Here is a 16,492-nt window from a genome sequence, read left to right on the forward strand (position 1 = left end):
CACCCTAAGGTACCACTCCCTATCCAGTGGAATAATATAACTGAACTGAATGGAACTAAATCAGCATCTTATCAGACCAAAACAAAAACACCTCAAACCTTAAGAACTACAAACACTGAGAAGTGAGAAAGTATTTGCTCCAGGCACCTGTGCACACAACAGCTGAAGAGCTCTGTACCAGTGCTGAACCTCCTATTGCCTTGCTGCTTTACTGTTTTTCCTACTTGCCCACTACACCAAGTCTTCCCTGTCTATTCCCCAACAACTGGACTGCACAATCAGCAGGATAGTGGAGCTGTTACGTTCTCCTCCATTCTCCAAACACATAGGCAATATCAGTTTCCAACTTGGAGAAGAGACAAGGTTCTGTACCTACCTGTAAGGAGAGCGAGCAAGGACAAAGGAAAGGTTGCAGCCTGAATCTAACCTCAGGGCTGGGGGGGGGGGGGGGGGGGGGGGGGGGGGGCATGTCCCTCCCATTTAAAGCCACGCACAGAGAAAAAATAGCTGCAACAGCATGCCAAAATGAAGTAATTTAAAAGAATGAATAGTAGCTATTATTTTCTTAAGACCTCAATGTTTGTCTCTTTATGCAAGTTCATCATACAATAGAGCAGGTTGAGTTTAAATGATAATTAGGCTGCAGCTTTTTAGTATGCTCCAGGTAAAACGGGTGAGCACACACAAAGGGCACTTGATAACATTATTTGCACATGCACTATTGTGTAATTGTTTCCATGGGCACAAAGGACTGCCAGGCTGCCATAAGACTTCATGCTAATTGCTTGGTTGTGTGTGTGTTATGAAATGTAAATGAGGACTCCCTCAAAAACCTGAAAAATTGCACTTATCTAAATCTCACAGGATTAAGGGGGCAGTCATTCAAACAATATTTCTCACCAAGAAACGTGAAACTAGGCTCTGCAAAGATGTTCTACACAAAGAGAGAGACACAGATCTGTTAGCGTATGTGACAGTTGTTTTGTTGCACAGGCAGCTCCAAATCCAATTTGCAAACCGGTGAAACATCTGGAAGGGAGAGCCTCAGATGGTGAGAACCGTCACAGTTATGATAATATCCACAGTGTTTCTTTACCAGGCGTGATATGAAATTAAGTAGTTAATATACACGATGATTAAAACAGCTGACATAATTATCAAATATTGCATGACTCCTATGATTGAGTAGTAGACTGGGGGGACGGGGTGCTGGCCTGTAACTTCTATTTTACCTGCTTCCTCTTCCAAAAGAAAGCATCTCCCGCTACTAAGTTCTTCTGAATACTGAAACATAATAATGATACTAATTCCTTGCATGTATTTGTGCCAAAAAATATAAAATAAAAATATATTACAAGAACAAGCACAGCCCATAAACTTTTTCACTGCTTCATTATTTAGGACCAACCAAGCATTTTATGAATTGTAGTTATTTATGATGTTTTATATACTGTGTTTGTTTATGCCCAGAAGGTTCACCTACTTCCTCACTGTGGCTCTCCATCATGCAACAGCAAGACAGGTCAGACTTCAAACTGCATCGCCAGGGTCCTATTCTCGTATCCTTGCAGGCCCTCTATCCTGCAAACACTTAGCCATGTGTTTAACTTCTATATATACAAGTAGTCTCACTGAACTCATTCATGAAACTCTAGCCTTATTTAAATTGCCACAGGTTTTACCATTGGCTCCATTTGGACCCAGATTTTATCTAATGGGACTATTTACATCTGAAAAGCTGAACACATGTCCAAGTTTGTAAAACTGAAGTCTTAGCCGCAAAGCTGAGGCATATACTGCCATTTTATCTCTTACTGGCATGTAGGACCTACAAAATTATTTGCTTTTATCCTGACCTTAACTAAGTTAGGACACAATAAACAGATCATCACTAAAGCAGATTATTAGGTCATATTTTTCCTCCTTCTTGGATATTACTAAGCAGGCTATTCATCCTCTCCAATCTGCTCATTTTTTCCATTCCAATAAGCATGAAATAGTTGATGCATAATCATCTCTGCACAAACACTGACTTTGCTTAGCTGGAGAGCTCACTTGTTCATTTGTACTTCATAAAAGAATAAATTTCAGGCAGGTACAAGAAACATACAGAAAAACAGATTAGTTAGCTGCAGTTTTCTTTCTTTAATTACAACAGTAGCAATATTAAACCAATCTAAATTGAATTCAATTAAATCAAGGTTTAGTCAGTTCCTGAAGCAATAGCTGAAACATAATCTCCGCACTAGCTTCCTCATTTAGTTTTATTTAGCATGGGTAGTGTAAGGTGACCCAAGTACCTAACTTCTAGCCTTCAGCAGAAAAAAAAAAAAAAAAAAAAAAAAAAAAAACACCAAAAATTGCAAAGTCAACAGAGATCCTTTGCAGCAGAAAGTAAAACCGTAGAAGTTCCTGCTGTACAAGAGTTCCTGCTGAAATCCAGACCAATGACTAAAGAAATAAAGACTCTCTGAATACAAAAAAACAACTTGTGTTTTCTGATTACCATACTGCTTACTATATTTATGAGCTTAGAAATTCCCGGAGGCGTAATTTGATACCAATTTAATCACTCTGTTGGAAGATTCACTGATTGCAGGGTCCATCCCTTCACTCCCTCCATGACCTGCATTGCTGGTGCAGACGTAAGATAGCACTGCAAGTATAGGTAAGATGAAAAATTATGTCTGTTATTATACGTGCAACTAAACACGCATATTAAATGCAACCATCCTGTTATGAACAGGGCTCTTTTGCATTTTACAATACAAAATAGACTGCTTATCATGCTGTTTCTCAAGCAGCTTATTCTACAAGTGTGCTCACTTACTCTTGGCAAAGGACTAACTGGTACGATTTCAGGTTCGTGCTAAGAACTATCACAATATCTGGTCTTCCTTAACAGGACTGTGCTCTGCTACCTCATGCATTTTATATAGATTTCAGTCCACAAAAAATGAGGATGGAAAACAAATACTCTCCACACATTAGTATCTTTTCAGCCACGTATAGCAGCATATAAAGTATAACGTTGTGCATTTTCGTACTCTACACACAGATGTTTCCCCACGATTTCTTATCTTGAACGAGGTATGCAAAATAAAGTGCTCTCAGTACCCTTGTTCAAGCAAAAACATTCAGCCATCACTCCCACTGTGCTACACAACGAACAGATGTCTCTACACCCTTGCTCACGCTAAGATCCAACGCAATTTATACTTTTAAGTAGAATTGTTTAAACTACACTAGACCAGAAGGAAATAAAATGTCAATAAACTGATTTTAATCCCACCCATCACTGAAAATTCTCATCCACATCATTTAGATTTTTCCTTAAATATTTACAGAAAGAATGAGGCATAGGCATTAATAAAATACTCTTTATTCTGGAATCCTGTAATCTTTGCAGTACTTACATTTACCTGTGTCTTAGTTCTTTATTTTTATGCTTTAGAGTCATTTTACTTATTCAGAAAACAGTACCATAACGTTAGGATTCAGTAGTAAGAAACTGAGTTTTAAAACTCTTCGTTGTAAAATAAGCTCATACACTTTTTCACATCATTAACAATTAGCATAGTGCGAACATAAACTGAAACTCTTTGCCTATAATAAGCTACAATACAGGGAGCCTCAAGAAAATCTACAAATTTCAGTCTGCAAGATGTTCAGAACAAGCCAAGCACAGAGCCAAGTTGATAGATTTAAATATCACACACAGCATGTGATTTCTGGAAACTGTGCATAACAGGGTGGTACCTTGCTTCAAGCTACTGCATCAGAGCCTTTCAAGATATGTATATCACTCATCACCATGGTACCTGCAGACCTGTACCGTCCAATTTTCCTGCTTAGACGAGACTCTTTCTCCAACACTATCCCCAAGGAACACCGAGATCTAGAGCTACATAAAGAGCAGCAGACCTTCTCTTTTCCTGCAAAACTAGCGAAATTCTATACACATCAAGTCAACAGCTGAGAATTACAGTAGGTTGAGCACATACCTTAGTGTCAGAAGAACGAAATGCTGCAGGTATTCCTATACAGCCAGTGTTTTTATCATTTTTCAAAAGATTAAGATACCAAATATTAATACTTACCTCTATTACAAGGTAGCAGATTAGGTATGCAGCACACAACCAGGTGAAAGCCAATATTCCTTACGGTCTTTCTTCTTTGGAGGATCCTTTCCTCACCTCACCAGACACTCCCCCAGCCCGTAAACAAAGTGGCCTTTAACTATTTTTGGAAAAGATTGCACACATTGATGAAATTGGAACATTTAGGGAAAAAAATGAAAGAAAGAGCTGACTGTCCCCTAGAGGAGAAGAGTTTTCTGCAAAATTTCTCACAGGTTTAGTGCACCTCAGCAAATCAATTTTGTTTGCTTACAAACATCCAACTTTTTTATTGATATCCTTATATTATTTTCTTTGTCAAGCACTAGAACCAGGCTTTAAATTCCAGAGGACCAACTAGCTTCCTGCTCCCTGGACATTCAATCCTTCCTTTTGCTTTTAACCCTGTATCAGCCAGGCATGAAGCTCCAAGTACCTAAGTCTATCATAAATCAGGGTAATTCAGAGTTCTGCTTTGAATGCATACAAACCTACTCATTCAACATTAATCAAAACAGAGTTAGTGAGACTTTTTTTTATTAAAAACTAACACGACGCCATAGCAGATCACACTCAAGAGAAACCATGGCCAACCTGGCCATGCTCTGGCTGAACAGCATCTAGACATCTAGCAATTCTATGGAAAGAGGAAAGTATACAAAGCAACTTCCACTGAACTTCCCTTCTTTAAGCCCAAGCCATCATTTTAAAATAGCCAGATGCCCTTATCAAGGCTCAAGCCACGCTGAACCAAGCAATGCAATAGACCTCCTAAAGATGCGGTTTCAGCTGCCAAGAGCTTGCAATCACATTACGAGCAGAAACAGGGAGAGGAAACAGAAGCAGTACAAGATGTAATGACTTGCACAGTAGTAGCTCGGGGCACATCCAGACACACAGCCCCAGGTCTGTTTGGGTGAAGGCGGCTTTCATCTCAGGCTCCACCTGCCAGCAATACTCTGCAAGCCACACCACCACAACCATAACGCTCCACAACACTAGTTGAAGCTGCACAGCTCTGGTGCAGAGCTGCTTTCAGCAATCTTTTCAAAGCCCAGGAAGAGTATGAACGTGTCTGGCAGCAAACAGCAGTGTAGACGGTACTCTGGAGTGATCCAGCTTGGGTTTTGCTTTTTTAGCATGAGGCCAACAATGCGGGGAACCATTTTCTTTGTGGTCTTTCCCCATACTTAAGTCTTTTGTCTTCTAAAAAAAGCACATCTTGAGAACTCTCCAGAAGCATGATGTTTATTAAAGAGAAATACTACCATTTTTAACAAGCCAAGTGATTTACATACAAGAGATGAATAATGTACTGTGAAATGGAATAGAACATACAGCTATGTCTTTTCACAGGAACAGAAAATTTATTCAAGTATACTGGTGTTACAAAGAAGCTATAAAGAACTGTTCGTGCTACAAAATGAAAGCTGCTACACACAAAAATGCTATTTTATTTGATTAAATTTTTTCATCATTCTCTTACTACTTTTTCTTTCCGCAAGCTTTATTTATACAGCCATGCAGCAATTATTTTTTTGGCACTGGAACCTTAATTCAGATCAAAGTGCGTTTAAAAAGCCTAAGTTTTCTTCTGCTTTAATTACAGAAATGTAAAAGATCAGAAGTTTAATTACAAATAATTAATTAAAAAAAGAAACCTTTCTTCTGCAACTAACATTAATTTCACAAGACCAATCCTCCTTTTCCTCCTGAAAATAAATAAATAAATAACATTTATAAGTTACCTCAAGCACAACTGAAATGGTTTGAAGAAAATGAAGCATACACACTGAAGCTTTATGGAATTTATTATAAGGAAATTCTTGCTATAATTCAAGATTTTGCAACAAGGAATACACAGCTAGATGCATACCATACCTAGAAGCACCTGCCCAGGAAACCTACGGTGGTTTTTTGGTGTGGGAGTTGGAAGGAGGTATGGAAGGCCAAAGAAAGGATGGCAGAATGAGAGTGGCCTTGCTGGAGACCCACAAACCAAACTCCCAAACAAAGCTTCACAAATTATTTCAGAGAGTTGCCCAAGATGATTCACCAATGAAATTCTGGCACCAACAAGGACAGCCAGGCTGAATCCAAGTCATAAATATATTTCTTATTTTAGTGGTATGCAGAGGGCTGATATATAACACACAAAATAAGGCTTCTTAAGATACTACCTCACTTTTGAGCCTATGCCTCACTTCTGAGCCTAATTTCTTCTTTATCTTGTTATTAAAATAATTAAAACAATCAACACTGTTGCCACACTAAGCAGTCAAATCAAATAAATACAGTATCAAGTACAAGAGAAGGCATGACAACACCTTCATCTTCACATAACTGTTGGAAATGAGAGGATATGACAAGGCACAGCGTTCTTTCAAATATGTTTTTATTTGAAAAGAAAAAATCTATTTTAAAACATGTATGAAGCATGAAAAAAGAGTATATAGCAGAAGGCTCATAATCTACAGAACGACAGCTACAAGTGGATTCTTACACCCACAGAGTCACATTCAAGGTAACATGCGCTCCTTCTACTTCAGTCAGAAAAATCCCCAGTGTTATCTGGGGTTAGGAAAGCTACTCTAATGGCCAGAGGTGACTGCGAGCATCTCATCTCAGTTTCCAACTGGACCTAATCCCCATCTCAAAGTAGCCCAGTACTAGTCCACTCAAACAAAGAAGCCAGCCAAATATAACTGATCCCGACCCAGGAACGTTGTCAGGCTGTAAAATGAAACCAAGAACATTCCTGTTACTGCAGCGCTACAATATCACATAAAGGCTAAAAGCACCAAAGGAGCAGCCTGCAGAAGAGAAACGACACAGTACTAAACAGCCTATAAAGGCACAGGCATCCTGTGCTTTAAAAAGCATATTTTTAAGTGTATCACTTAATATGCTGCTTTGCCCATTGGTCAGCAAGATCCTCCTATGCTCTCTCAAAGGCCTACCATCAAAAACACACTCTGAAAATGATGGAACCAAACCACACACACACACAAGACTCAAGACACCAAAGTCAAAGTCCCAGAAGCGGCTGATTTTCAGAATGAGCTCCCACTTTAAGGTTTCATTTTAGAGACCCGGAACAAATCAGTCATTTGTAGGAAAAAAAAAAGTTATTTTGGATTAGGAGTTCTAGTTCTCCCCGTGCTGCCTCCAAGATGTTGACCTATTACTTTATAATCCAGCAAACTGCATCTTTCATTTCAAAGTGACTACTAAAAGCCTGTCAAATGTATAGACATGAATATATGAATAACTTCAACTCACGTCCTCACTTACAGCAGCTTGAACCCTGAATCTGCTAAAACACACCTCAGGGAAACACCCCAAGCTGGAAGGCAGGCACAGGAATCGCCGCGAGACTCATGGGTCTACAACAGAGATCAGACACACACTGAATATTTAGACTTTAAATGATGATGAGGCAGACCATCTCTGCCTACCTACTAGAGGCCACTTCAGCACACCGATCTTTTTTTACACAGGTGCTTGGCTCCTTGTGAAGCCTTTCATCTCCTATTGGAATCTGGATGAAGCCATATCAAGAGGCTCTTTGATAAAACCAAACAGTTTGGGCCTTGGATTTTGGAGCTTGGTTTTAACTGTGATACTCCACACTAAGGGGCTTGGCTGACCCCATGTATAGACAAGTTTATTTTCCTGGTACCAGGGCTAATTCTTAAAGATCTTTACAGTGGACAATATCCACTGCCTTGGGGTTTTTTTTTCCCCCACTAAGTAATTCTGTCACCTTAACACCACTGTAAACATCAACTTAAGGAGACTATTTTCAGTGAAAGAGTATTTCTTAATGCTTTACTCATACACTGGAACTCGTACATGCTGGGGTTTTTAATACCAAAGTAAATAACCATTACCAGCTTCAATAGTTACTGAGCAAAACCAAAGAGCTATTTTAAACAGCATCAACTGAGAAATATTCCCGCATAGAAGCTGGAGGCTAGATGCTGTAAAGGCACTCCTGATGCACCACAATGTTAGGAGCCTACACGCTTATCAGCCAAGCACTACCTCCTGAAGAAAAGTATCTGATTCAGAGAGCCATCCAACTCCGAGCTACATTCCCGCGCATCAGAGGGAGAGAAAATTCTCAGAAAAGCATCTTAAGCCACACTTACTCTGAGCAGGTAGCCATGCAATTGGACACGCTACGTACCAAAATGAAATGCTGTCTCTAAGTTGGGACTGCCCACAAAGAGTTGCGGTGTATCTATTTTTTATTTAGGTATTTGAGAGGGTTCAAAGACTGGTTTCCCACCAGAAGGGTGCCGGTCTTTCTGCAGCCATGATGGGGGACTGGCACACTGAAGCCTGGTTCCTGGGCCCAGCACCAGTTATTAACTGTTATATGTAAAAAGCCATGGAGGTGGGAAGGGAAGACAGGACAGACATCTAGGAATGGCTGAGGCTGCTGCTGAGTGGGTTTGTTTCCATGGCAATTTTGGTCACTGAATCGTGACCCTGTTTCAAGAGTTCAAGTCCTTTTTTAGGATTTAAGTACGCAAATTACCAAGCTGCATGAAAATAGCATCCAGGCACTGGCAGAGACTTTACAGCGATAGTTCTGCTACCAATTACTGTGTTGTTCCTCTGAACCAATACTGGACTAGCTGACTAAAACACATAGGAGTTAAAAATCATGCAATCCTCTCATTAGCAAAATAGCCTAGAGTAACGCTAAGTTCACGAAAAACTGTCCTGGAAACAGGATGCTAACTAAATTCAGAAAAAACTGTCCTCGCTTGAACCACAGGTCAGAGGTCAGAGCAGGTTTTTTTTGGTCTGCTGACAGGTCGGTGAATAATAGGGGATGCCATAGACCAGTCCAGTCATCTAGCAGTAATGGTCTGTACCATCACGTAGAAAATCCTCGTTCAATTACCTGTCAGGCTCCGGCTTCCTGGGCCAGCTGGGACCGGGAGCGCCTCAGAGGCCAATGTGCTTAACTCCTGAAGAGAATGAAGTGCTCCGAGGCAGTCAACAGTGACCCCCGCAAATAAATTAAGGAGCCTTTGTGGCAGACTAACGGGAAGCCTATCCAGTTCTCCACTGGAAGAGATGCCAAAAAACACTTGGTCTCAAGTTTGAGGCATAAAACAAAAATCCGCTATTCTATTTACTATAGTGATGGTATATACACCTACTGATTTTTAACTGGTTTTGAAGCATGAATATGGGCCATTTGAATAAACCACTGGAAAAAAATCAAAAGAATTAAGATACAAAAGACAAAACAGCTTGTGCTGAAAGTACAATATTTCCAATAAAGCAAACAGCAATTAAAAAGATGAAGAGATGAAGGAAAGAAGGGATATGCAGACAATAAATGAGCATTATTTACCTCCAACTGAAACCTCCCACTATTCTTGAAAAATCTCCTCATGAAGCCAATAAGACAACAAAGGCTAAACAGAGTAATTCATAGTGTCCTAGGGAACACAAGGATTACTATTCAAGGAAGCCACTTTCACTTTTTCTCCCTCTTGAAGCCTTACATGGCCAGGAATGGCTGGGGTGGCAGAGCATCAGAGCATATCAACTAGCCATCCCCGGTTACAGAGGTTGGGTGGCCAAGTTTCATCAGCTTCAAACGGTCTGATTTACTGGTTTTCTTTTTCCTGAAAGTGAAATAGAGATTGACAGATTACTTGATCCTTAGCCACCATCCCAGTCATCCAGCATGTTTCTTTGTTTCACAATAAGCTGTCATATACAAATAACAGCAACCCTGTGCTAGGCTGAAGCGTCCTCCAAAGGCAGAGCCTAAACGCACACAGCTGCCTTTGGAGATGCCCGTTATGAGTCATTCACAGGTCCGCAAGATATTTCAACTGTCCTGAAGTAGCAAACCGCACAGTAGAGTCAACATGTTAAGCAATATTTAGGGTGTGATTCCAAAAACTAATTTCCTCTGGCTCTTCGAGTTTCATCCAGCGACGGGCTTGCCTTCAGGGAAAAATGTTTCAGTATGGAGTTCTGCGGAGGGTGAAACTGGGAAAGAAATTACAGGATTTACACCCTCTCCCTCTTACTGGTGAGGGACCTCCCGTGCAAGCAATAACAGAAATATCTCAAGTCTAGAGGACTATCCTGAGACTGTGGGAATACGACCTAAGAACCCAATCTAGAATAAGTGAAATGAAATCCTGCTGTCATCCTGACTTAAATAACCTGCCCACAAAACAAGCTCCCACTTTAAAGGAAGATAAGGAGCATTTATAAGATCAGTCACCCCAAGCGGGAAAGCACAGGGAGTTCAAAGGCCACCAAGCCTCAAAGGCCAACAATAGGCTCCTGCAATCAAGAGAAATTCCAAAATTAATTTAAAAACCTGAGGGCTGAAGTGCTGGAGAACAAAGAACTTTCAGCATAAGGTTCAGGTCTCCAGATAAAATGCTTCCATCTTTCAAACAACCATCTCAGACAAAAAATAGGGATAAAAAAATTTGAGGGAAGTGGATGGTTTAAAAAGATTACTTTTTCAAAAAAGACAGTTAAACCAAAAGCTGTGTCAAGCCTATAAAATATTTCAAAATAGAAATGAAAAAATCTAATTGTAAACATTGGCCCAAAGAACAGATTCCCTTTTACATAAGTAACAGTAAGAATAAGCATCTCTGTCTTCTGATTTAGTCTGTTTCTCCAACTGTATGTTTGGAGCAACTTTCACCACAGGTTGCCAGCAGGCTTGCATCTACAGCTTCAGCATCAAATATTTCAGCTAAAGAAAGAAATTCCATAAACAAACAGCAAAGTGTGCTTCAGTCAACTTCACAGGAGGAAAAAAAAAAAAAAATCCTAGCAGCCAACAATGAGGGAAGGGCAAACTTCCAGATGAGGGAGGCAAAGGAGCTCTAATTCAGCACTCTCGCAGCTATCAGATGGTTAACAAATTGAGATGAGAGACTTCTGAGCCTTCTGAGCAACTTTCACTCTGGCAAACTTAAAGGATTCAGAAGTGCAGCTGGAATACATATGGGAGATGCTGGAGAGAGTGGATCATTTGAATTTGTAACTCCATTGTGTGCTGGAAGAACTTCCTGCAGATGAGGCGCATCCCGTCAGTGACTCAGGGAGACTCTCCGTCTGCTAACAGTCATGAATTTATTCTCTGAACCAGCTACCAGAAGTGACTCGGTTTATGTTAGTGTTATATACGCAACAAGAATCTTAAAATAAAGCCTGCGGGGACACAATTTCTTTTTTTGCTTCCAAAAAATCTCCATACTACAGCATCTCCACTGAAAAAAAAAAAAAAGCTCACTAAGATTTCACATTTTGATCAAAGTGTTTCATTCAACACAATTTTTTATGCAGAAATGCTTTTTAAATCAAAAGCCAACTAAATCTTTGGATGATATTCAGCATTAAAATGGAATGGGTATCATATTAATAGAATATTATCATGCCAGGTTCATCCTATTAGATGGATGAACTATTAGTTCCTATTAGTTACTGGTTCGCTTGGTTGATACTCAACTACAGTACCTGAAAACTAAGTAGCCTCAGCTACTTGGGCATCTTTGGACTATGTTGTTCTTTATCAACATGTTAAAGTCCCTGCTTCATATACAAATTATCTTTATGGTGATTTTATATTAGCACATATAAGACGCAACAGGAGAGACAAAGGGAAAACACTACAGAGAAAGCGTACAAGTCCTTGCCTCCCCACTTCTCCCCACCACCAGCCTCACGGCTGGAATTCACAAAATTGCAGCCACCTGCACACTGGAGCTACTGAAAGCTACTGGAGAGGTACACTTGGAGCTGAAAAATTGAGAGTAGATGACAAAAAGGGGCCATAAAAAAACTCACAGATGTAAATTAATAATCAAATATACACACACAACAAGGAGACAGATGGCAAGCAATTTTCCCCAGTGTACTTATACTTGTTCTTCTAGAGCACGTATTTGGGTCACTTGCTAGATTAAATCTCATGTGGCAGACCCAACAGAGGTACTGTCGAATGTGTATGGGCTCAGCCTGTTTTTAAATGATGCAAGTCAGGATTTCTTCAACACAGTTTGCAATAGTGCCCCGCAGCTGTGAAACAAGACTGTTGGATATTTTCTACCATCAGCAAGGCTGCCCCATTCAGGCCTGCTAAATAAAATGCAGCACAAACTAGAGAAAGTTGGTCAGTGCTACCAAATCTCACGGAAGAGTCCTACACGGAGACAGACAAATCTGTATGTATTTTCCAGAGTGCCAATTTTGTCAATATGCCACAGAGAAAATACATTACTCAAGGTTACAGATTCCTACTAATACTCTCCTTAAAATATGCCTTTCTTCTGACATTTGGGGGTAGGGAGGAACACCTCAATGGATGAGTTGCTTTTGACAGGTTTGGTGTAGCAATGCATGACCTCAGATACGCAGAGCACTAAATCTCCCACACCCCAGCTATAAACTGACAGTGACCTGTCTTATTTAGCACAGGTCACATGAAAGACTACAACTTCAATGCAAGGCACCCACAGGGCAAATTGCCTACTTTTGGGGGGGCTTAAATGGCAGGGAAAAATAATTACGTGGGTGTGTAAGCCTAATTGCAGCAATAGGTTTCCCTCCTGTAATACTGGTAGATATTAGTGTGAAACAAGAAATGCATGTGCAGAGATTAGCCCCGTTTAATCTGGCAAGAAGCTGGATTTAACACAGTGCAACAAGCAAGATCTTCAACACAGCCGCAGGAATGGATATTGCATTTCTCCTTACCCCTTGTTATCAGTTCCAAGATGATTTTGTTCAGCAATAAATAAACCTTTATTAACAAGCAATGTGAGCTCACTGTGGCATTAGATCAACAACAGCTAAATATTTCCCCCCACCTCCTTCCACATTCATCTCTTCTTTTGGGTTACTGCATGCCACATCCAGCTTCAAATAAAACAAATAAGCAAAAAGAGGGAAAAAAAAAAATATTTGTTTGTTGCTAGATGAACAAGGAGGTTTTGAGTTGGGGAGGAGAATTCTCCCCTGATAATCTACACGTGTAACCAGGAAATATCACAGCTGTCAGTGAGAATTACAGCAGGAGAGAACAGGGTGGCAAAAGCTTGTGCTTCATAGGTCCACAGGAAAAAAAAAAAAATAAAGCAGTGTTTCTCGCTTACACTGGCTCTCGGGTTTAGAGGCTATCACTTTCATTCAAAGTAATCAATAAGTCAATTGATCAAAAATCACACATTTGCACTGATTATGTGCGTGCCACATATCTGTCTAGCCTGAAAGAAACAAGAAGTTAGGCAAAATAATGATGAAAAGTAAGAATGTATACATTCCTCAGGCTTTAAATTCATTCAACTTCAGTTTAATTGGGTGAAGGGTGGAAAATAAAATATTGAATCCTTTGATATAGAGTCATAAAGCCCAGACTACAAGCAAGTTTGTTATATCACTGTCCATACAGTCTTTGGTTTGGTGCCGTGCAGCCGCTAAAATATTAAGTTTTACCATTGGGAAATTGATTTTGCTATAAGAAGTTTTTACGATGCCACTTAATCTTACCCAACCTACATTAAAAAAAAAAAAAATACAGAAAGCAATTACAGACACCCTTTATATAGTAAGCTTGATCACTATATTAAAAAAGAACAGTCTGATGTAATTTCAATATAATGGCAAAGGAAGAAGAAAAAAAGCTATGGCAATATGCTGCCCTCCTGAAACAAAACATTGCAGGTTCCCAGCTTAAATGCACAATCTTGATTCACTTAAAGTTAGTAGCATGATCCATCTCCCACATGGAGGGCTGTGTCCTGCAGCTCCAGCATCGACCTCCTTTTCTAGTCTAACGTTTCAAGCCAGCTCCTGCGGGGCAGCAAGATTCTGTGATTACAGTTAAAAAGAATACTTTGGGCCTGAGAGCCTGCCTCTTTGAATAGATAACCCCTTCTAGTTCAACAATTACTAGCATGCAACAGCCATTTCTGCCTTGCCCCTTCCACTGCTGCAGTTGAAAAACATCCTAATTAGATGACCCTGCGTACAGAAATGCCATTAACTGGCTTTCAGAGCACTCTAGTGAATGCCTAAATGTTAGCTACAATGATGAGAAGTACTTTATTTAGTTAGGAGGTAAACACATAAACAAAGCAGTATTTTAGAACACCTTTTAAATAGTCTGTGATTAGTACTAGCAAAGACAGTGTGTGATTATCTTTTCCACCCTCAAACATCACTATTTTCTAACTGCATTAAAGCACACTCAGGCAAGATAAAGAGTAACCTTGACCTCCACATCAGTAACACCAGGTAGTACTTCAAATTGCTCTCTATGCCTAGCAAATTTGAACTGGCCTGCAGGACAGGCTTCTAAAGCAGGTCCTTAAACAACCCAGTTTTGCCTAAATATTGCAACATATGCTACTTAGGGTTACATAAATATTCCACAACTCCTGCAGTTCTTAACTACAACAAGCGGGTTTAAAATAGTGTCAGTGTGTCAAAATATTCACTACTTTCTATTGATCCAACTCAGAGCTTGCATTTCAGGAAAACAGCACATTTTTTTCTTTTACTGTTTGTGAACGAAGTTTTGAAACGTTAAAATAGGTTTAAGAAAAAACATCAGAAGGCTCACAGAAACCTAAAAACACTCAATTGCTTCACAAGGCTTCAAGTGCATGTAAATGACCTGAAGAACTGAAGCCTGAATCGCCACATTCTGCGGCCGACACTGTTTCCAGCCAGAGACCTGGACTAGGACTTGGCATTTACTTCGAGTATAATAGGTTTAATAGCAGCAACCCTTTAAAGCGGGGGGGGGGCGGGGGGGGGGGTGTATTCTGGAAGCGGTAACAGATCGGTAAAGACGGCAGGTGCACTGTAATACAGCATAAGTGAGGAAATTTCCAAGTTTAGTAACTAACTCACTCCAGGACAGGTAGGTGTATATATGTATTTCCCAAGGCAAATGCCTAATCAAAGACATAGCTGACCCCTTCACATCCCATCAGCGCGCCGGGAAGTTCAGCTCATCCAGCAACGTTTTTCTGCTGAGGCGCATCCCTTATCCCGCCTCACCGTCTTTCCTCGCCTTCCTCCTCTCACACAAAAAGCTCCAAAGGCACTAACCCCTCTTGACAGCTGCTCGGAGGGTTAGCTGGTACCGTGAACCGGAGCCACGAAGCAGGGACCCACCGTCCACACACACACGCACACACACACAGACAGAGGCACTCATCCACACATCCCTCCCCTCCCTCCGCGCCGCCGAGCCGCGCCACAGCGGCGGGCCGGCCGGCCGCTCCCGCCGGGAGGATCCATCCCGCATCGCCCGGGCAGATGGAGCCGCACCGCGGACCCGCAGGCAGCTGCCCGCCCGCACCCGGGGGAGACGGTCGCTCGCCACAGAGAGAGAGAGGCCGATGAAAAGCTGTCAAAGTCAATGCGTGCTCACTTTTTGGATGGTTTAATTCCAATGGAGCATGAAACACCCCAGGACGGTTAATAAGTTTAGCCAGGCGTGCCGTTCTCCCTAATGCATTTTAATTATGCATCTGTTTTAATTGTGATCAGATTAAGTCACCGGAAAAGGCACAAATTGGAATTTTCCCCGACCGCTAACAGCGCCTTTCAGCAGCTTCCGAAGGCAGGTACGTTCAGGAGAGGAGCAGGTAGGGAGCCCAGCCCAGAGGCGGCTGTTTCCCTCCCCGCCGGCGGGGCTCCGGTCCCGGCGGCCGCCCCGAGGACCCGACAGCGCACGGCAACTTCCCGCACGGGGCTGGGTCCCGGCGGAGCGGGGGGACGGGAGGCGGCCGGGCACCCCGCCGCCCCGCTGGGATCAGCCCAGGACAGGCGAAGTGAGAGCAGCGGGTCCCTGCCCACTGGGAAGGGCTGGAGGGGACCGAGCCCGCGCGGGAGCTGTCAAAGCCCCGGGAGCGGCGGGCGCCGCCGCGGCCACCCGGAGCCGAGGAGCCGCCGGGACCCCCCGGCGCCGCCCCGGGTGCCCCGAGGGGGGCGGCCGCCGCCCCGCTGCCGGCAGGTGGGCAGCAGCCCCCGCCCGCCCGCCCGGCCCCGCCGCCCCCCGCCCTACCTGTCATCGTAGCAGAAGTCGGCGCCCAGGGTGTTGAGGTACAGGGCGAGCCCCAGGGCGCTGCTCAACAACTCCGCGATCATCTCTCCGCCTGCCGCCGCCGCCGCCGCGCTCGCACCGGGGCAGCCCCCCCTGGCCGGCCTCCCGCGCCAGCCCCGCCGCGGCTGCCCCTCACGCCCCCCCGGCACCGCGGGGCGCCGCTCCGCCGGCGGCCGCAGCCTGACGGCGTCCCCCCGCGCCTCCGCCGCCCCCTACCCCATGGCAGCGGGGCGAGCGGCGGAGAGAGCGC

At 42.6% G+C, this 16,492-nt stretch overlaps 1 protein-coding gene across 1 annotated transcript in view; it reads right to left on the minus strand.

Moving 5' to 3' along the window:
* TMTC2 (transmembrane O-mannosyltransferase targeting cadherins 2) overlaps positions 1 to 16,286 on the minus strand; it is a gene marked incomplete at its 5' end in the record, with an annotated part of 259,069 nt that extends 242,783 nt beyond the window's left edge. The window contains one exon of the mRNA XM_082308903.1: positions 16,204 to 16,286. Within this exon, the coding sequence (XP_082165029.1) occupies positions 16,204 to 16,286 (83 nt within the window). The remainder of the gene's footprint in view (positions 1 to 16,203) is intronic.
* Positions 16,287 to 16,492: the final 206 nt, after the last annotated feature.

The sequence above is a fragment of the Platalea leucorodia genome, assembly GCF_965183815.1.
Source record: "Platalea leucorodia genome assembly, chromosome: 4".
Classification (NCBI taxonomy): Eukaryota; Metazoa; Chordata; class Aves; order Pelecaniformes; family Threskiornithidae; genus Platalea; species Platalea leucorodia.